Raw genomic sequence first — 19,230 nt, forward strand, 5'->3', positions numbered from 1 at the left:
GGTGTCTATAACCCAGCCCCTCCTTTTCATTTTAGCTTTTTTACCCATCATTCTTCACCTTGAACTTTATGCAGTTGTCAGTTACCTAATCCTTATGCTTTTCTTCACCATTTTGCCTTTACTGTACTTTTTCCCCTCTGCCTGCAAAACTGCCACTTTTTACCTAGCAGACTAGCTATTCCGAGATCTACATCAGACAACATATTTAGGGAGCCTTCCTTAATTAACCCCACCTCCCATGTGGGCTAAATAGCAGTTTTCTATACTTACATAACAAGTATATACTACTGTGTATAGTACTGTAGAATTCATCAGAATGTGTTCTGTTTATTTAATTCTTTATTCAACAAGGCCTCGAGCTTCTCAAGGGGGTAGGGTCTTGGCTTTAGTCATTAGGGAAATGCAAATTAAAACAACCTTGGATATTAGAAAAAAGGAAGGAAGGAAGGAGGGAGGGAGGGAGGGTGAGAGAGAAGGGGAGAGGGTGAGGGAGAGAGAGGGAGAAACGAAAGAAAAGAAAAAGACACCCTGATGATACCAAGTGCTTGAGGATGGGGAGCAACTGACACTGCTGATGGGAATGCAAAATGGTAGAGCCACTTTGGAAATCAGTATAAGGTTACTTATAAGGTTAAATGTACACTTACCATGTGATCCCACAGTCCTACTCTGAAGCGTTTACTAAAGAGAATGAAATACTCATGTCTGAAAAACTTGTATGCAAATGTTTATTATGACTTTAGTTATTTTAGACCTAAATTGGATACAACACAAAATCCTTCAGTTGAGGGGGTAAATAAACTGTGGTATACCTATTCAATGGACTACTATTCAATAATAAAAAGGAATGAGCTGTTGATACATGTAACAATATGGATGAATCTCAGATGCATTATGCTAAGCGAAAGTAGCCAGAATCAAGAAGTAGCATACTCTATGTTTCCATTAATATGACATTTTGGAAAAGACAAAGGTGTAGTAGGAAATACATCAGTGGTTGCCAGAGGCTGAGAGTGAGGGGTAGATTACAAAGGGACACTAGAGAAGTAGATGATGGTGGTTACATAGATATATGTATTTGTTAAACTCACAGAAGTATACACTAAAAAGAGTGAATTTTACAAAAAGTAAATTATATGTCCGCAAACTTGACTTTAAAAAAATGCCTCATACATCCTGTTTTCCACTAAAAGGAACCAGAATTCCTCAGAGAAATGGCTGATTCCAAATCTGGCACAGTAAATGTAACAAGATGAGCTTGTACCACCTTATCACACAGAAAGCAAACATTAGCTATCAAAGACCTCTAGAGTAATGTCAGGAAGACTCCAGAGACAACTTAAATAGCCTCTCACTGGCCAAAAGTAAAACATATCATTAATTAAGGATTATAACTGCAAATATATTTAAATTCATGATTTTGTAATGATACTTAAAAAACAGAACACTGCATTAGTCACCTGTGGAAGATGCTTAGTAATCAAAACTCATTTTGAAAACTGGTAAATTAAGGAATCAGGTATATATCTCCTTTCTTTTCCTATGCAAATTGAACTTCCAGATAATTAGCTAGTTAATGAGGGGAAGTTTCTCTTTATAGAAATGATGAGGAGGAATAGAATTTGTATATCATTGTCTTACAAATTTAATGAATTACTAGATCTAGGCAGTGATCCTCACTAGTTACTAACATCACAAAAGAGAAGTAGACATCATATAGTTCCTGAGGGAAATATACACAGTATCACCTATGAAGTAGTTTTATTAAAAAAAAAAAAAAACAACAAAAAAACTGAACCTGAATCTGATCAAGCCTCTAAATCCAGCTACCATCACAAAATATACAAGGGAGAAGTTGCAAGGGGGAAAAAGTGATATGTAATGGGATTTTACATATTAAAAGATGCTTATGGACATATTGCTCAATTGCAATTTGTAGACCTTAGTTGAAGCCCGATTAGAACAAGTACTTTTTGAGTCATAGAAATTTGAGTAATTTTACTAGATATTCAATATTAAGGAATTAGTAAATTTTTTGGCATGAAAATGGTTTTGCAGTTTTTTTAAAAATAAAGAATTCTTTTAAAAAGACATTTATGGAAATATTTACCAACAAAATGCTATGATTTCTCTGATTGGCTTCATAATCTGCGAGAAGTGGGTAAAGATGTAGATGAAACAAGATTGGCTATGAGTTAATGGTTGAAACTAGGAGATTTTTTATCTCTGCTTTTATCTATGTTTCAAGTGTCTAGGTTAAAAAGTTTTAAAGAACTGGCAAAAATGCTGTGGATATATCAAATAAGAGTAGACTGTTGTGTTCATTTATTTTTTGCAATAAGAAGTTATTGGCGGCCTTTTCTAATCACTTTAGTGAGGTTGAGCAGGAGATAAGGAGGGAAGAGGCCCCTTTCTGACATCATCTGGTACTGCTCTTTGTTTGCTCTGTTCCAGCTACACTGGTTTCCTTGCTGTTTTTCAAACATGCTTCCACCTCATGACCTTTTTGTTTGCTATTCCCTTTGTTTATCCTATGTAAAGTACCCCACCTATCTCCACACTCTTTCCCTTAACCTGTTTTATGGTTTCTTCACAGTACTTAAACACTATCTGACCTATATTTAGTCATTTATTTTTGTCTTTTCACTATAATGAATCTCCTGACAGCAAGGATTTGATTTAAATTACTGCTATATTCCTAGCACTTGGAACCTAGTAGGAGCTTGATAATGTTTGACTCTTTACTAAGCACTCGATAAATGTTGCTTGTGTAAATAAATGAATGAACAAATGAATGAATTCTTCAAATTTCAGTTCATATGTTATCTCTGTCCTCTCAACTACCAGTCCCTTCCCTACCAGAAAATTGAGACTCTTTACCCTGTACTCCCATTATAACTTGTGTATTCCTCCATAATAGCTAATCCACAGTGACTGTTGTTATTATTATTATCTTTCTTTTTTTTTTTTTAAGGATTCTTCCAGAGATATTAGAGAGGCTCTTCATGAACTCTTATGCTGTACTAATGTTTCAACCAAAGAAGGGATTCATCTTGCATTGGTGGAGCTGCTGAAAAATTTAACCAAGTACCCTACTGATAGGGACTCCATATGGAAGTAAGGATTTTTTGCTCATTTGCTCACTCAGCCCAATAATGTGGTAAATGTATAATGCTGACATTATTTGGTGGATCATTGTAGGTTGAGGATATGGCTCTCATTTTGCCTTCAATTAAGAAACCTGGTTCAACTTAACTAAACTCTCAGGAGTCTGATTCCTAAATGAAATATCACAGTTTAGATTATGTATTTATTTGTCCATCCAGCCACCTAGCAAATTTTATATGCCTGCTTTGTACTTACTATGTGCCAAGCCCTGTGGTAAGTTTTGGAGGTACAGAGATGAGCTGATTAGATTTCCTTTTTCTCCTATATAGTGTTAATCACTGCTTCATGTAGTTTGCATTTTGTGCAGGATCACAGCTATCGTTATAGAGATTAGAAGTAGGTCTGGTGCTTTGATGGAAAATCTCAATTATTTTTTCCCAATTATCTAGCTCTATTGACTATAGTCAAACTGTTACCATTGTTCATTTGCTATTTGAAGAACTACTTGCATATATTTAATATAAAAATGTGTGTTATTGTGCTCCATATATTTAAATGAGCTTATGTGACAAGATTGTTCCAACTGTATAGTTTCTTGATTTTCAGAAGAATTTGCTACTAAGAGTAGAAAACCTGTGGATCAAATCAGGTACTTGGAAGATATATTAAAAACTAAAAATACCATAGTAGTCTTGCTCTAGGTAACATTTTTGATATCTGGTTATTTGTCTTGTTATTTCTTCATGTTTGTTCAGTCCAGTTTAGCTCAGGTCAAGATACATTTATTGACTGTTTTCAAGGAGGACTCATTCATTTGGTGTGTGGAGGTCGATTTGGGAAAAACACCTATATTAGTTTATTTGTAGTTCTGTGGTGTCACAGCACAGAAGAAATGGTAAATTCTTCTTGATAGAAGGTATGTTATAGAATGTTTAGCAGAACATTCTTGCTTTAAGATAAGATTTGTGGTTTTTTGGTCCACCCAGAATATTTATGTAAGACTGTCTTTATTGGATGGTTGTAGACAGAAAACTCCTTTACCTTATAGTGAAAGATTTTGAAGTGACCTATTCTAATTATTACTTGATTTTTTTTTCATCTCTTCTCATGAATGGTGCTTTATTTAGAAATATCAAAAAGAATGTGATATAAGAGTGAAGGAATAGTCATAGTGGCATGTTTTTAAGACATTGCTCAGGATAGGTACATAAATGAAAGTTTTGAAGGAGGTTGTTCTCTATTTAGCTTTAGTTCATTCAACAAATGCTATTGAACACTTGTTATAACCCAGTCATGGTGTTAGGTGCTGTGGAGATTTAAAAATGGATTCAACTCAGAGATGTAGTACTCAAATAGCTATAAGTAGGAAGGTGGATCAGATAGTAAAAAATTATTGCAGTTCTCCGAATTGAAGTCTAGCTTTAAAGAAGCCCAGATGCTTAGGGGTCTTTGAGGGAACCTGATTAATAGCTCTTGTATTCTCCACCTGAGATCTGAGTAGAGTGAGATAAAATAAAGGAGTGTCACCTGGAGGCCCAACTACAACTTTTAGAATATCCCCTGAGGCACAGTGAGTAAAAGGACTGAGAGAGGTCAGAAAATTAATGAATTAAGTTCTTCCTACACAGAAGGAAAAACAAGACTGAGGAAAAGTGTATTTTCCTAACAGTATCAAATGTTTTGAATTTGATGCCTTTCATACCCCATATATCCATGAATTTGTTCACGATGTTTATTTTCTTTCTTTTGCCAGTCTGCCTATTCTCTAGTTCCTGGTGAAGTCCTATTTCCTTTGTGAAACTTTCTGATGTTGTAATCTTTTCTACCTTTAACAGGTAGAAAGCAAAAGATCATTCGATAGTTTATTACCTTGTGTTAGTCATCTTTGTCTCAGTTGGATTATAAACTCATTGAGAACAGAAATTAAAATTTATATTTGTTTTCATTTTGACACACCTTCAAAACCAGAACTTAACAAAGAAAAAATAATAAAGATTCATAATTACCAGTGCAGCATAGTTCTTTATAGCTAATAAAGGACATTCATATAGTCATAATAGTTAACTAATAGCCAATTAATAGCAGCTAACTAATAGCCAGCTGAGATTTCACTGTATGACTGACACCTAAGAAGCTCTCCAGCAGACTTCCTCTCTTGCTCCATTAACCACAATGGGATTACTTGATTACCTGCAAATCAGTCACTGGAAATGGTAATGGGATTGCCATAATGGGTTTAGACCAATTGTGGCTAAGCCCTTGGGCTGGACTTACCTCCTCTGAGCACTTTGCTATCTACTTGATACCTGAGTGAAATCAGAGTTCTCTTTGATGCAGGATGGGACAAATTCCCCTGAGTGGCCCTGCACCAAAAGAAACGGTGCTTGACTGAGTACAGGAAAGAATTCAAGCACATGTCAGAATTAGAGTCAAAAGAAAAGTTTATCAGAAAAGGGGCAACACTCCATAGACAGAGCGTGGTCTCCTCTCAGAGACAGAGTAAGAGAGCCTGAGAGAGAGAGAGAGGAACAGAGAAAAGGACACTGAGAAGGAACCCCGAGTGTTCGAGGAATTCAGTTTATATATTATTCTTAGTTCCAATGGATTACAGTCTAAAGACTTTGTTTACCCATTTTTCTTTGATAATATGGGTATACCATGTGAAAGGTAATGCGAAAAGGGTTGCTGGTAGCTCCTAGCCTTTGATCCACATGTTCCCACATGGTTTTAGCTACAGGGAATGAATGATTATGTTTGTGTCAGGAGCAACTTAAGGACTTTTTTTTCCTGTTTGCCCTTCACGGTTTGAGTAAATGGTTTGCTAGTAATCCCAGTAGAAATCTTCATTTGTTGTCTAGGTTTCCTCATGGCCTGTAGGGCTGATCAGCACATTGCAGTCTCTGAATATAGCTTGATTTAACATTTAGTTCCCTTGCCTCCTCCCTACATTTTGAAGATGGAGGAAATGGCTGTTTAAATAATGAGTAGTACTATCTGCCACAGCAGCTTTTTAAAAATCTTCATAATAACCTTTTTTTTTTTTTTTGGTGAATTGAGTTCCAGAATAATAGAATAACTTCTCTGAAGTCATAGAGGTAGCAAAAATAGGTGGTTGAGAATTTGCAATTCTGAATCAGGCTTTCTGATTCTAATTCCTAGCACTTTTTAAAGCATTCATTCATTCATTCATTCATTCATTTATTGTGACATTGGTTAACAAAAAATCCAGTAAGTTTCAGTTGTACACTTTAATAGTAAGGCATATGTATGCTTACACTGTGTGTTCACCTCCCATAGTTAGATTTCTTTCTCGCACCACATATTTGACCCCTTTATCCCATCTCCCTCCTCCCCTCTCCATTCCCTGCCCTCTGATAAGTCTGTTTGTTCTGTTTATTTGTTACTTTTAGGTTTATATTAAAGCATTTATTAACTTACTAAAGTGGACTGTTATTTTCTTTTTTTCAGATGCTTAAAGTTTCTGGGAAGTCGACATCCAACCCTGGTGCTTCCCTTGGTACCAGAGCTCCTGAGCACCCACCCATTTTTTGACACAGCTGAACCAGACATGGATGATCCAGCTTGTATCCTCTGTGCCTAGGGCAGGTGCTGCCGACTTGGCAGGGAATTTTGGCATCTTTTTCTGTAGTGTAGCTTAGGTGGTCCGTGTTTTATTTTTATTTTTTTTTCATTTATTTTAGGTGAGAGTATATCCTGAGGGAACCGGGTGGTTATTATTCTTAGCTCATTCACAGTTCATCTTAATTCACCTTTGCCATTTGATACTAATAATTTTTTATACCATTTATCGATTACCTTCTATATTTCACATACTGTTTAAATGCTTTATACATTTTATCACTGATATTCCAAACAACCCTGGAAAGAGGTATTATTCCCAGTTTATAAATGAGAAAACTAGGACTTAGCCTACATAACTCTCCAAGCAGCAAATCTGGGCTTAAAAGCCAGTCATCTTTGGTTTTAAAGTCTGTGAACTTTCCCCTATGTCTTATCCCATGTTTAACTTGATCTCCAGCCAGAAAGAGGGGATAGGGCCAAGCTAGGCTGCATGATTACTCTGCCTCTCATACAGGTTCAATGGGTGAGTGATAGCAATGGGCAGCATGCTGTGTAATTGGATTGTTTTCCAGTAATGGGAGTGAATACATTTACATCAGTGTATTCATAGTCTCCCATGTTTGTGAGGTTTAGAGGGTATTTACTGAGACACAGGGACCAGGCAAATAAGATGACTATTGTATTCTCTCTTAATTCTGTTTATTTTCACAGTGTGTTTGGAGAATTTTTTAATAGATCCATGTAATTGACATACTAGCCAATGTCTGACTCTGTTTACTTTTAAGAAAGGCATATCCCAGACCTTACCTCTAAAGGTGCAATACTATAGCTGTTTGAAATTTAACTCATCAGAGAGGGACTTGTATGCTAGATGTTCTGGATTTCATGACATTGAAGAGGTGTTAAATCTGAAAGTCCTTTCACATTAGAAAGGACTTCACGTTAAACATTTTTAGAAGTTTATTATACTAAGATATTATTCTGGGTAGTTGGAGGATTGTGTTATTTAGGAACTATGTTTGGATGTCACAGAGATTGCCCTCAAATATAGCTTAAACAAATTAAGATATTTTTCTCCAACATAAAAAAAGTCGGGGGTAAGCAATTGGTGCTGTTACAGCTGCTGCACATTAATTCAAGCTTCTGATGATGATGATCAAAGCTTCTTCTGTTTTTTTGTTCTGCCGTTTTCAGTTATCCAGGATTGTTACTAGTGCTCCAATCCTCAGGTTCAGTCAGGTTCTAGGCAGGAAGTTAGAGGATATGAATAAAATCAATTTTCTATTAGTAAGGAAAAAGGGTAGAATGGATATTGGGTAGGCATATTACAGGCTCTGCCATATGGGTGCGTATAGAAGATTAGAACTTATGTTTATCTTTTAGTTTCTGATTTTCCCTCTGTTATAAAATTAATATACATAAAAAAATTCAAAAAAGTAGAAGAAACTTCATATGTAATACCCAAAGTCCTACTCGCTAAAGTAATCGACTGTTACTATTTTGGTGTCTTCTCTACTTTTTAAAAGCTTGGGGTTTGGATTTTGCTGTTATTAATTAACATAGTTTATTTCATCAACAAATATTTGATAACAGATAGGTGGTATCATATCTTCTTTATATATAAATATATTTTTCCCCCCTCTTTAACCCCCCTTCCCTGCCCCCTTCCACCTTTCACCTATGGTTGTTGCCGTTTCCCCTTAAGAACTGGATCTCCGAAGGCAGAGCATCTCCTTCCACGCGTGGTGTGCACCTGGGGCCAGGTGCCTCTGGAGCCTGGTGCACCCAGGACCTGGCATACCAGGTTATGGTCCGTGGCTCCACCTGGGGCACGAACCCAGGACCCTCTGTGTGTAAAGCAGACATGCTAACCACTGCACTATGGAGCCACCACCCTCTTTATATTTTAGAGCCTGCTTTTTTCACTTGTGATAGAATGCTTATGATAAAATATTATTAATTCTTTATAATTTTTAATGATTGTATAATGCTCCATCAAGAAAATGAAACACAAGTTGTATAGTCATTTTCTTGGTTTTGGATTTAAGATTTATTATAAAAGATTCATGCTGTTTGATTATTAGAATACATTTCGAGGTGTGGAATTAGTCAACATTCATAAGACTCTTACTGTCTACTACAAAATTATCTAAAGGGCTTGTGCCAGTATATACTTTAGTAGCCAATGTGCCAGAAATTTTCGTTAGTATTTTCAGCAACATCAGGCATTATTTTTAAAAATCCGTAGTATTTGGAGGGGTAATTGGGGCAATTTGGAATGGGGTAATCTATCTCTTTTTGAATTTTCATTTCTTTGTTAGAAAATTATAGTTATTTAATGGGAATTTTGGGGGCGGGAAGTGGAGGCACCAGATTCTGGCCAACCTCAACCTTTTATACCTCCAAGTTTACTTAACCCATTCATCCATCAGACATTGCAGTTTTGGTTCTTATCTTCAATGCTGCAAAAACCTGTCCAACCATGCCTGCATTGTTCTCAGATCATACCTTCAGGCACTATGCCTACCTCAGGGACAGTCTTTCTCATCTTGTTCCTGCCTTGAGGGTATGTTGAAAACATCTTTTGCCTTTGTTTCAGGTTTTTGATTTTTGGTCATTTGTTGTTAAATAGCAGAAAGCAGACTGTATATTCTCTGAAAACTCATTCATTCATTCTTTATCTCTCTTGGGCTGTGCTTACACTTCTTACCTTTTAAGAAGATTCGTTTTTAAATCCCCCTGAGTTATTATGCTATGTTAAGCAAGAAAAAGGAATCTAGAACAATATATTTTAGATCGATGATTAGACCATGATATATTTTTACAATTACATAAAGCCATAGTTCTCAACAGGTTTATTTATTTATTTCAACAAGTTTATTTTTAATAATATAACCTTTATTATTTTTAAAACCTAGAGAAATAAATTTTTAAATGAAATATAATGGTAATAGCAAATACCTGTGTGCAGTCACTTTTCTTAAGCACTTTGTATTATCTTATTCCTCTTTAGGTTACTCTAAATAACTTTATTTAGAATAACATATGTACATGGTTAGAAAATTTACATATAGAAGATACAAAATTAAAAGTGAACTCCTCTTTGCTTTCCCCTCCTCATCTCTTTCTTGAAAGGGAACTACTCTTAATGGTAACAAAATTATGATTATCATATAAAAAATTTATAGCATGCTATATAAACTTTTTTTGGGAATAAATCACCACTCTTCTATGAAGTGAAAGATCAAATAAAGTTTAAAAATGTGACAACAGATTAATTTTTAGTCCTATTTCTGTGATTAGCCCATTTATTTCAGTTAGCAATAGAAAATATTAAACCATTCTCTTCTCCTTGCAGCTTGTGGCTATTTGGGGTAGGCTGTGTTCATTTTCTCTCTTTCCCACTGAAGCGGGGGAAGGAGGAAAAGGATTTTTACTGAATCACCTAGCTTTTTCCCTCATTACTTTGTTTGGTTCACATTTTTTCTTCTGGTTTCTTTGTGTTATTAAAAGCTGAGCCATAGAAATTTGATGGCACCATGACCCCACTATGTTTGCTTAGTTACCAGGTAGAAAACTAGTGTCATCAGCTGTTTCCCCCAATATCATGCCTCATGAGGATCCTTCTCATCAGTTCCTGCAGCAGAGCCTTGAAAGGGTGTACAGTCTTCAGCATCTAGACCCTCAGGGAACCCAGGAGCTGCTAGAGTTTACCATCAGGTGAGATGATCATCCCTGTCCTTTAGTTAATACTGTTGATATGCTCAGCTTGACTATTTTGATTTCCAGTGTTGGTCATAGGCTACTTTTTCTGACTTTGTAGGCCTGTGCTTGCACGTGGTTTTATGATCTGTTTATATTTGAATTAGATTGTGGTTTGAGCATATTACAAAGAAAAACTGTTTGTGTTCATGGCCTGATTAATGGTTAGTATAAAACTAGAAAGAGCTACAAGGAAGCTGTTTTTAATTTTTATTTCCTCACTTAGGATGAGTGACAGAAAAGGCAAAGTAACAGTGGTTTAGACAGGAGGAAAGGTTAATTTTTTCTCATAGGCAGGACAGAGCTGAGATGGTCATCAGGGGCCTAGGCTATTTCTCTCTTGTTTCTCCATCTTCTGCATCAGGCGGCCTTGGCCTAAAGATCCAAACCTACCAATCCTTTCTGTATTCCTATAGGAAAATGAAAAGAGCAGGAGAAAGGCATCATTTCCACCACTACCTTCCCTTCCTTTTATAGATACTTCCCCAAAGTTGTATTTTTAATTTTACTTGCATCCCATTGACTAGAACTTAAGTCACATGGCCATATGATGCAAGGAGCTAGGAAAGGTAGTCTTTATGCTGGATGCCCAGTGCTTAGTTAACATTTGGTGACTCTCTTACTTAGAAGGAAGGGGAGGATTTTGGGGAACAACCAGCAGACTCTGCCACACCTTATTAGAATGTCCTGAGTGATATGAACAAAACTGAAACCCATTTGTCTTTAGCAAGGGCAATACCTGCCTGTAAATAAGGTTTGATTAAAACACAACTATACTCATTTATTTAGGTATTGTCTATAGCTGCTTTCATGCTATAATGGCAGAGTTCAGTAGTTGCTACAGAGACCATATGGACTTCAAAACCTAAACTATTTACTATCTGACCTTTTACAGAAGAGTTTGCTGACCCTGAAGTGATGCCTCGATCACATTTTTATCTTTTTCTTGTCTCTCATTAAAGTGATTAGTTTTAGAATCTGAAATTGTTGCCCTGAGCACAGGAAAATAAGTTCCACTTCCTGACTCAGCCCCACCTAAATAAACATTTAGGTTTTGTCCTTAACAGTCTTTTTAAAAAATCCTGTTGGCACTAAAGGTAACACAAAATGCACAGAAGGAAGCCAGTTTGGTCATCAGCTGCAGTACTGACTAGGCTATAAGTAGGTGCTCAGTAAATGACCTTTGGTTTGAGTGACCTTCATGATCTGAGTTTTGTGAGGTGGATAGTCTTGCTGGGTTTCAAGCTGGTCAGACCACTGTTCTATTGCTATAGTCAGTTCTGGGCACTATGTTTCTAACTGTGTGCATTCGAAAGAGGTTGGCCAGGATGGTGAAAGGTCTGGAAAGGAGAGCAGATGTTACTATAGTTATTGATGACCTATTATGTTTTATAAACATTGCAGGTAGATATTGTTATCATTTTACAGGGAAGAAATGAAAATTTTGGGAAGTGAAGCAGTTTGTTAGGAAGTTGCAGAACCAGATTTAAATCTAGCTTTTTTGACTCTAAAATTGATGCTCTCTGATATGCTGTTGTGAAGGAGATTCTTTGTCAAGTGGAGATGAGATGACCGCTGGGGTTTTCTAACTTAAATTTTCCATTGTTGAGAAGTGAAATGTTAGAGTTTCATACAGAGGTTTCTTTGATTAGGACTCTGGTCATTTACTTGTTAGTACTAGTTATACACTTCACTGTTATAATACTTCACTGTTATACACATTGCCTTTTGTTTTAATCCAAGCAGCCATTTTACCCAACTAAGATCTCACCTGTAGAAAGTCTGCTTTAGTTCAATGAAGGCCACAGGAGATGATTTGTTTGCTTGTTTGATTCTAGAACTTGACATAATTACTTTGTTTTCACCGCTGTACCTTGGGTGCTTTATAGGAACTCAGTAAATATTTGTTGAAAACTCTAGGAATGAAGACTTTTAAGATTTTTGTAGATGGCATTTTTTTCTGGTCATACTTCACTTGATGTTTGTATGGTTCTTCTGCTTCGATCATAACAAGAACTGCCCTCTATCAAGTGCCCACTATGTACCCACTCTTCTAAGTGCTTTATGTACATTACTTCATTTAATTTAAAAAGAATCCCTTGAGAATTACCCCCTTTTTACAATGAGTGAGGGAGCTGGGGTTCATTTGTTATGTTTTTTGAGTATCCTTCATATGCCATGCATTGTGCTAGTCAAAGCAACATGATAGTAAGCAATACATAGTCTCTGCTGCAAGGGATATTACAACCTGGTTGGAGAATTAACTAGGTAAACAAGAAATGAAGTATTGTGTGTTTCATGCTACAGTACATTAAGTACAGGAGAACTTACTTGTAGGAGAATGGAAGGGGACACTTACCACTTCTTGGATCATGACTAAGCAATGACCTGAAGAATAAATCGAAATTATTCAAGTGCAGAAAGAAGTGCGTATCAAGGATCAGGAACAGCAAAATTCTGGATTAAAACATCTAGCCTTTCCATCTAGTCACGGCCCTATTTCTGATTAACAGTTTGTATGACATGAAACATGTACTATGAGGAGATTTAAAATCCAAAAGACTTGATTCAAGTCTTTGTTTTAGTTTTATCACTTCTAAGGTTCATGACCTGGGGTCTCAACTCCCTCAATCTGAAAATCGAACTTTGTAGCTCATAACACTTTTGTAAAGGTTACCATAATATGTGGAAAGATTTTAAGAATATCAGTTACATAGATAATAGTTAGAGATTTGTGAAATTTTGCTTTAAAAATTAAATCTAATTTTGGCTCATTTGACACACTAGAAGTGCTCTTAATAGTTTGTAAGTAAATCCATTCCAGACTTTATGAATGTAATTATGTGTAAATTCATTGGTGGTGGGAAGGGGTTGTCTTTTAAAGAACGCAGCAGTCGCTTATCTACTGTTTCAAATAATGAACTGATTTTTCAGAGTTTGTATTTTTCGTGTAATCCTTAAGATGCTGTTCCTGGTGTAATACACATTATTGTTTCAGAAATCATATCACTTCAGAAGTGTTCTGTAGTAGAGAATTGTTCTTTTGTAATGAAATAGCTTATTTTGAAACAGGTAGGCTTCATTTATTTGGAATCGATAGAAATACACTTTTCTTACGGGAATTTTTTTAAACACCAACCCTAAAGAACATGAGATTTCTTAGTTAAATTCTTTAGAATCCTTCTTTTGCTGTGCATCATTTAATGTTCCTAAGGAATAGTGCCTGTTTTGTGGCCTGGGAACTAGTCCAGTAACTAAAGAGGTAGAAATAAAATGTTTGTAATTTGTAGTCATCTGAGTGCAAGAATGAAGATAGCTTTTGAAAAGTCATCATGATTTTGTACTCATATGGCATTTTCTAACATTCCTCATCATTTTACCTAAACTAGTAAGAGACACTCATTGTAAATATGATATTTAGAGATTGCAAGAGATTGAAAGAAATGTTTAGTCATAAATAACATTTGATGTACATGCTCAGAGTCTTTTTGACTATCTTTAGACAATGATTTTAAAATTAACAAATTCAACTTGTTGTGTAAACTTTTTTTTTAAAACTGCAATATATGTAAACTTAGGTTCTTATAATATTTTTAAAATACTATATACATGTTGCCATCATGTGGACTAAGGATTGCTAAACTGCATGTTCCTGGGAGAGCTTTTTTGCCCTGCCAGATCACATCTATAGAAATGTGGCATTATACGTATGATTTTAAATCAATTTTGGTCTCATCTATATGTGATGTAGTTCACAAATATATGAAAGTTTAATAGCAAAAAAATAAAATGAAATGCAGTATGATCTGGTATATAAAAAAAGAGACTTTCAGAGTTAGATAAACCTGAGTTCATGGCTTATTTTTGCCACTTTCTATTTCTGTGACCTTGGGCAAGCCATTAAACTTTGATCTTTAGTTTCATCCTCAGCGAAATGGGATTAATTGTAGTTCACATTGTAAGGATTAAATGAGCTCAAGTACAGAAACACCTAGTACCCCTAGTGTAGTGCACATAGAAGGTGCTCTTTGTTACCTTTTTCATTAAAGAGTTCATAGTCCCCTAAGGGATATCTAAACTGAGGCTTCTTGAGGATTTTGGGAATAAAGAGGTTCAGACAGGAAACACTGGGACACAGAACATTTTGCCCAGGGCTATCAAGTTTCCATTTTCATTTGTACAGTTGTTCAGATTTCCCATGGCTGGCTGGGTTACATCTTGTTCTGTGCAATTCAGAACAGTTGCTGTAGTGCCATAGCAATAGCAATAGGCTGCAAGCAGTCAGCTAATGTATAGTCAACTGGTCAGTGTTCTCTGTAATTATAACAGAAGATAGAATCTTCCTGGAGAAGAAATGATTCAGGAGTAGAATGATTTGGGGCTATTTCAAGAGAGACATCAGAGATGTGAAAGGGAGAGACCAGCTGGCCATCAAGATAGCACTTAATAGTTGTGACTAGCTAGTTACAAGGTCTTACCTTTTATTGTGCTGGATTCCCACATATGCGCAGGCTCTCTAGGACCATCTCAAGCTACCCAAACTCATAAGAGATGACATATAAGGTACAGACCCCAATTTCTTCAATCATTTTAGGAATAATTCATTCTGTACCTCTGTCTACGGCACCTCCTTCTTAGGAGGCAGCATTAGCTATCAAAGTTGCCAGAGATTATAGGGAAAGGGCTTACAATGGACAGTTTTGTACAGCTACTGTGAAACTTAATATATTAGGCCATTCCTGAAACAGTTAACTTCTCTCATGACCCAAATCTTCACGTTTTCCACAGTTATCACCTCTGTATGAAATTCTGATGCTTCCATTAAAAACAAGACAACTTTCTATGAAGTTTTTCTGAGAGAGATTGTTAGGTCTCACACATATACCCTCCCTCCCCAAAAGACAAGAAGAAAGAAAAAAAACCAATACTTTTTGTAGACATATAGCATATCTCCAGAAGAATACAAAAGAAACTAGTAATGGTGATTCCTCTGGAAAGGCTGTACTGGTTAGCAGTGCACAGGTATAGGAAAGTAGAGTGATTTAATTGTATATATATCCTTTAGTATTTTAAATTCTATACCTTAATAGTATAATTCTATACCTCTGTATTATCTATTCAAAAAATTAAAAATTTTAAATTAGTAATTCCAGCCCCCAGGCACGACTATTTTATCTATGTCTATTTTCTCTGTTATCTATTTTCTTGTCCATAGGCAGATATGTTTTATTTGGTTGTAATCACTTTGTCTATACTTGTTATCCATTTAGGATGCTTTTAATTGCAGATATCAGAAAACCTTATCTCAAACTGGCTTACAGTAGCTGTGTATTTTCTTATGAACAGAAATTGGAGGCAGTTCTAAATATTGTATGCTCAAGTAATTCATTTATATAATTAAAGACCCAGTTTCAATCTCTTAAGATTTTTCTTGTCCTCAGCATTTGCTTTATCCCAAGGCTTTTTCTGTTTAGAGTTAATTGTGGCTGCCAGGCAATCAGGACTATAAGCAATCTTATTCAGAATAGTGAGACATAGAGACATAAAGATGGAGAGGCAGACAGGCAGACATTAAGAGAGACCATCAGACCCGCTGCAAGCAGGGAATATAAGTCCTTCCATTAGGACTAATAAAGCCAACTTAGGTCGCACAATTAGGGAAATGACACGTACTAATTGGCTTAGTCCATTTAAACTCTGTGTGGAACTGGGTGTGGGGACACCCTTGAACAAAATCAGAGTTCAGTTAATAAGGAAGAGTGGAGAGTGGCTAACTGGGTAGGCAGCCAACAAAGTTCACCACAACATCTTAAAAAATTTTTTTCTGATGGTACAAAAAATAATCCATTGTATAAAACATTTGAAAAATAAAGCATAACTAGGAGAAGGCACTAAAAAGTACCCTAATAACTCTATCCAGAAAACTACTTTGTTATATTTTTCACCTATATATAGTTTTACAAGGTTGAGATCATCCACTTTATTATCATTTTATATTTTAACGGCTATAGAATATTCCATTGATTAGATGTAAAGTAATATTTAACAATTTTCCTACCTTTGAATATTTAAGATTTACGATCATAGTCCATATAGTGAATATTTATGGGGCATCAAGCATTTTATTTCTGTTGAATATTTTCCTTAGAATGACTTCTCAGCATAAAACTACTGATCAAAATATTTGATTATATGTATGACTTTTATAAGATAGTACAGTTTTACTTTCCAAAAGAATTGTATCAGCGTACGCTGCTCTCAAAGTGTGAATAAACTACTTTTATAATAACCATTTCATTGGATACTGTGATTTAAAAATTTATGACCAGTTTACTAGGTGTAAAAGGGTAAAATGCTTTGATATGATTTTTTAAATTGATATCATCCTTATCCTGCCTTTGGCTTGGGGTTTTATTTACTACAGGGATCTGCAAAGACTTGGAGAACTTCAGTCTGAATTGGCAGGGGTAGCCGACTTCTCTGCTACCTACCTTCGGTGTCAACTTCTTCTCATTAAGGTTGGTTTGGATCCATTATGTTCATAATTGTGATGCTAAGAATGCACTTTAATGGATCCAGCAGTGTTTGAAGCCATAAGTAGAAAAATATATGGTCTTCTGTAGCCACATAGCAATGGAGAAATTGTGTACTCTGTGGTATAATTATATTTCTCTCTAATTAAGAACTGTTAACTCATATAGGAATTTGAATTTCTTTTGATTTGGGAGAATTCTTTCATCACTGTATAATTAGAGCAAATTGGATACATAATCATTTTCATTAGAATCCCAAGGATTGTAATTGTTTTTTTATTATTTGATTAGCAAAGAACTTGTATGAACTTTTATTCCCTTAAAGTACTAATTTTACTTTGTTAGAGTCAAATTAGACAAAGGTTGATTTCATTGCTATTAAAAGGGCCAACTTGATGGCATTTTATACTAGGTAGTCAGATGATACATATACACATGAAATTGGTACCCAAGAAGGTGTTTCAGTTTGCTAAGTTAAAACCAATTAAACTAATTCAGTAGCTTTCAGCTTCTGCATCAGAGTGTAGCAGCTCTGGTATAAATGTTGGTTTAGGATTTAGGAGACCCCTTCTTCTTGATAAGCCTTTATATTGGTTTTAGTTCCAAATGTGATTATTCTTCAAAATGATTAACCATATTTGTTCAAAGTTAGAATAAATAGAGGAGTCAGAAATTATTTCTCTCTGTAAGATGTGTGAGCTTACGGTTTTGCAGGTGTGTGTATACATCTGAAGGTGGGTTTGTACACTGAAGCAGGTCGGGATGTAAACAGCTCTTCTTCTGCAAGATAGATTCTTTCAAATGTATATCCATGTAACTACCACAGTCAAGATACAGAACATTTTCGTTACTCCAAAAATTCCTTCGTGCCCTTTTGCAAAATTGTTTGGTTTTCCAAGCTTCTGTGAAACATAGTTAATAATCACCTGGGTAAGGACAGTAACAAGCAATGTATGAAAAAGCCCTTGGCTTGGTGTCTGATACATAGTGAGTGCCATGCCACTGTTGGTGTTTTTCTTTATTCCTTGGCTTTCTGTCTCCTCCATGGGATTACAAGAAGGCCTTTGAAAAGAACCCACTTTTCTATAGTAGGAAAAGAGAAGAGATTACTCCTAAAAACACAGAATTATGTTGCCTACTCAGTATCATGGAGTTTCAGGGTAGGCAAGGGACCCAGGCTTAGAATCAGAGGCAGGCAGGTGTTTGATAATTAGGGTGGAGCTAAATCAGTTGTGGCATACTTCTGCTGCACAGTATATTCTGTAGCCAGTAATGATCTTTATGAAGAACTATGTAGACACACAAAATACAGCGTAAGGTTATGTACCCAAAAAGTATATAAAATTACTTCTGCTTTCTAGCTTTAATATATAAAAAACATGCATTTGAGAAATAATTAGAAGGAAATTTTCAAAAATAATAACTGTTAAGATAGTATGATTTGGGTGATTTAAAATTTTCTATATAATCTAGAACTATTACTGTTTAATATAGTCACCAGGTACATGTGACTATTAATATTTAGATTGAGATGGCTATAAATGCAAAATACACACTGGATTGTTTAGACTTAGTATAAAAAATGAATATAAACTATCTTATTAGTAATTTTTAAAATATTGAGTGCATAATGAAATGGTAGTATCTTGGATATACTGGGCTAAATAAACTATGTTGTTAAAATTAATTTCACCTATTTCTTTTTACTTTTAAAAATGTGGCTACTAGAAAATGTAAAATTACATACATGGCCTATGTTATATTTCAGTTGGATAGTGTTAGTCTAGGTTTTCTGTAATGTCATTGGATTATGACTATAATTAAAAAGGACTGTGAAAATTAGAGACTATAGCAGAGGTTTAGACAAGAGATCAGAGATGAGGCCATATAGTTGGATTGCAGAGGAGAGAGAGAAAGTGAAACCTATGGTTCTGAATAGTAGTTTTTCAATGTAGAGACATTGCGAGAGGGTAGAATATACGAAAGCTCTTGACTTTTAGTTTGAGTATGCCAGTAAGGTGATAGGGCTGTTCAAAGGATAGTGAGTGTGGGGCAAAGAAAAAAGAACAGCAGTCAAGGAAGAAGAGTCTAAACTGGGTAGTCCATTGACTCTTGGAACAAGGAGGGCCCAGAGCCTTGGAAGCTGGCTTGCCTTGATGTTCTGGTGAGGGCTTCATGGCTCCTGCGTTCTGCTTGCAAGCTCTAGTCTGAGACATAAGACCTTTGGGCCAGGAATTGAATTGAA

At 35.6% G+C, this 19,230-nt stretch overlaps 1 protein-coding gene across 2 annotated transcripts in view; it reads left to right on the forward strand.

Moving 5' to 3' along the window:
• The window catches only part of INTS4 (integrator complex subunit 4), an 87,914-nt gene that overhangs the window by 51,566 nt on the left and 17,118 nt on the right, over nucleotides 1-19,230 (forward strand). For both annotated transcript variants that reach the window (XM_036220953.1, XM_016161505.2), the window contains exons 12-16: nucleotides 2,975-3,117; nucleotides 6,577-6,692; nucleotides 9,123-9,256; nucleotides 10,253-10,410; nucleotides 16,877-16,970. In XM_036220953.1, coding sequence (XP_036076846.1) covers nucleotides 2,975-3,117; nucleotides 6,577-6,692; nucleotides 9,123-9,256; nucleotides 10,253-10,410; nucleotides 16,877-16,970 — 645 coding nt within the window. The remainder of the gene's footprint in view (nucleotides 1-2,974; nucleotides 3,118-6,576; nucleotides 6,693-9,122; nucleotides 9,257-10,252; nucleotides 10,411-16,876; nucleotides 16,971-19,230) is intronic.

Source organism: Rousettus aegyptiacus, unplaced genomic scaffold (assembly GCF_014176215.1).
Source record: "Rousettus aegyptiacus isolate mRouAeg1 unplaced genomic scaffold, mRouAeg1.p scaffold_m13_p_5, whole genome shotgun sequence".
NCBI lineage: Eukaryota > Metazoa > Chordata > Mammalia > Chiroptera > Pteropodidae > Rousettus > Rousettus aegyptiacus.